Source organism: Pygoscelis adeliae, unplaced genomic scaffold (genome assembly GCF_000699105.1).
Source record: "Pygoscelis adeliae isolate BGI_AS28 unplaced genomic scaffold, ASM69910v1 Scaffold359, whole genome shotgun sequence".
Lineage (NCBI taxonomy): Eukaryota > Metazoa > Chordata > Aves > Sphenisciformes > Spheniscidae > Pygoscelis > Pygoscelis adeliae.
In genome coordinates this window covers 1,265,579-1,268,485 of record NW_008825553.1, presented here as the reverse complement: position 1 = coordinate 1,268,485, position 2,907 = coordinate 1,265,579, and the positions used below count along the sequence as shown (strand labels likewise).

The 2,907-nt window shown below is 65.4% G+C and overlaps 1 protein-coding gene across 1 annotated transcript; it reads left to right on the top strand.

Moving 5' to 3' along the window:
• Window positions 1-1,315: 1,315 nt before the first annotated feature.
• On the top strand, window positions 1,316-2,901 carry HPCA (hippocalcin). The gene is made up of 3 exons (XM_009332207.1): window positions 1,316-1,687; window positions 2,406-2,511; window positions 2,804-2,901. The coding sequence occupies exons 1-3, from the start codon at window positions 1,316-1,318 to the stop codon at window positions 2,899-2,901; spliced, it is 576 nt and encodes a 191-aa protein (XP_009330482.1).
• The last annotated feature ends 6 nt before the right edge of the window (window positions 2,902-2,907 follow it).

Sequence of the window (2,907 nt, the reverse complement as noted above, 5' to 3'; positions counted from 1 at the left end):
TTCCTTGGGTGTGTCCCCGGCAACCCCCCCGTCTCTCCGGGGGTGCCCTGTTTGGGGGGAATCCCCTGTAGCCCCCCCCGCCCCGGGAGCATCTTCCCTGGGGGTGCTCAACCACCCTTCCCGAGGTGCCCGCTTTGGGGGGATCCTTGCAAACCCCTCTCGGGGCGCTAAGCCCCCCGCGGGCTCCCCTCCCAGCAGCGGGAGCTGCCCCGGGCAGTGGGGAGGGGGCACAGCCCCCCGGGCAGCGGGGCTGGGGGCTGTGCCAGCCCAGGGGACCCCGGCTGGGGACCCCTGAGTGGGGTGGGGACACGCAGATCCTCCCTCGGGCTGCTGGAGCGGGGATGGAGCCGTGGTGGGGGGGGGTGAAGAGACACTGTGGGGTCCCAGCCCCCCGTAACTGGGGGATCCAGCCCTACTGGGCTGCTCCTCTTGGGGAGGATCCTGTGCCCTGTGATCCCAAAGGACGGGGGGTTTGGAGGTGCTGGGGCCCCTCCCTACTTTGGGAAAGGCAGCAGGTGGTCCAGACACTGAACCCCCCCATGCACCCATGAAGCCCCCCGAGCCCATCCTCTCCCCACACAGGGGTCACAACACAGCCTGGGGTGGGGGCAGCGGGTCAAGGTCCCCCCAAAGCCCCTGGCATGGGGACCTGGGGTGAGTGGCCAGATGCTGGGCACCCACCCTGACCTCCTCCCGGCCCCTCTGCACTCCTTGGGGGTGACCCCGGCGGGATGGGGTGCGCTGGGTCCCCCAGAGTTGTGGGCACCCTGAAGCGAGGATGGGGCCCCGAGCAGAGACCTGCGGCCCCCAGTCCTCCCTGGGGCTCCGGTGCCGGCCAGAGGCATCAAATATTAACAGAGGCAGCGGAGGAGCTGAAAATAACCCTCCCTCCAAGGGTGCTGACCCAGATTCTGCAAGCCCCAAAGCTGGGCTGGACCCAGAGCCCCAGCCAGCACACTGCTGGGGCTGAATCCGGCCCCTTCCCTTCTTCTAGACTGCTCTGCCCTCCTGATACCAGCTATATCACCTATATATTATGCAAATGAGCTATAAGGGCTTATTACGCAAACGCGAGGGGGCTGGTGCTGCCTGGGGCTGGGTGGTCCCCAGGGCTGGCCCTGATGGCTCAGAGAGGACAGCGGGGATGGAGGGGGCTGCATTGGCATCCGCGTCCGCCTGGGTGTCCAGGGGCTGCCAGGGAGCGCTGCGCCATCCCTCTCCCCTCCTGTAACGCAGAGGGACCCCCCCGAGCCCGGCCAGGCGCCTGCCCCACTGCAGCGCTCGTGCCCCAGGACAGCCGGCGCGTCCCAGCAGCATGGGAAAGCAGAACAGCAAACTGCGCCCCGAGATGCTCCAGGACCTCCGGGAAAACACCGAGTTCTCCGACCTGGAGCTGCAGGGCTGGTACAAGGGTTTCCTGAAGGACTGTCCCTCGGGCATCCTCAATGTGGAGGAGTTCAAGAAGATTTACGCCAACTTCTTCCCCTACGGCGACGCCTCCAAGTTCGCCGAGCACGTCTTCCGCACCTTCGACACCAACGGCGACGGCACCATTGACTTTCGAGAGTTCATCATTGCCCTGAGCGTCACCTCCCGCGGGAAGCTGGAGCAGAAGCTCATGTGGGCCTTCAGCATGTATGACCTGGACGGCAACGGCTACATCAGCCGGGAGGAGATGCTGGAGATTGTGCCGGGACCGGGCTCCCTCTCCCTGCCGCGGCTCCTAGTGTGTGGTCCTGCGTGTTCACCCTGGCGTGACAGTGGCCGTCCCCTCCCGGGATGCGGGTGGGCTGGAGACATGCACCCTGCGTTACCCCCAGCACAGGGCTTGACAGTGCCTGGGATGGAGCCCATTGCTGTCTGCAGAGAGCCGCTCGCTGAGCTCTGCGGCTGCAGGGATCAGTCTACCCTGGGGCATCCCCTGGTCCTTCCCTGTCCTGGGGACAACCGTTTGTCACCCCGTCCCAGGGCTCTTCCCCGCTGGCTCCACTCACCGTGCTCCTGGGGAGGGCTGGGTGCACGGCAGCCACCCCCGAGCACCCTGGGGCAGAGGGACGTGTTGTCGGCAAACTGACACCTCTCCTTGCCCAAACCGCAACCCGGTGGCATCGGCATCAGAAGGCGACTCGCGAGGCCATTGCGGTGACATCTCAGTGGGCACCTCCTCCCCGCAGGAGCAGCTCCAGCTGCCTCCTGCAGCGGGTTGTTTCCTTGGGGCTGCCGCTTGCATCCACCCCGGCTGCGCTGGGAGCTAAAGATCCCCATAGCCTGATCGCATGGGGAGGGTTTTAAACGCCAGCCCCGTTCCCAGCGCGGTGAAGCCCAGAGCTCTGTCCCCTGTCTTGGGTGGGCGATGGCAGGCGCCCACCTTTGCACCCACCCTCATCCCCCTCTCCCACTCCCAGGCCATCTACAAAATGGTCTCCTCCGTGATGAACATGCCCGAAGATGAATCGACTCCGGAGAAAAGAACGGAAAAAATCTTCCGACAGATGGATACTAATAATGACGGTAAATGAGAGGAGATGGAGGGGATTAAGGGAAAGGTCTCATGGCTAAATCCGGGGGTCTTACAAGGAGCCGCACGCGTGCTGATTAAATGGCTTGTGTCCGCCTGGGTGGCCGGGGAGAGCCCCGGCAGCCGGAGGGGCTTGGCATGCTCCTGCAGCCCGGGGAGTGGACCCCAGGGGTGCTCATCCCCTGCAGGTGGGTGGCTGGGGTGCTGGGAGATCTCCGGTCCTGCGTGTGCACCTGGGACAGGGTGGTGGCCTCGGGGCTGAGCCATGTCGTGTCCCCCCCGCAGGCAAGCTCTCGCTGGAGGAATTCATCAAAGGTGCCAAGAGCGACCCGTCCATCGTGCGCCTGCTGCAGTGTGACCCCAGCGGCACCGCGCAGCTCTGAGCCCCA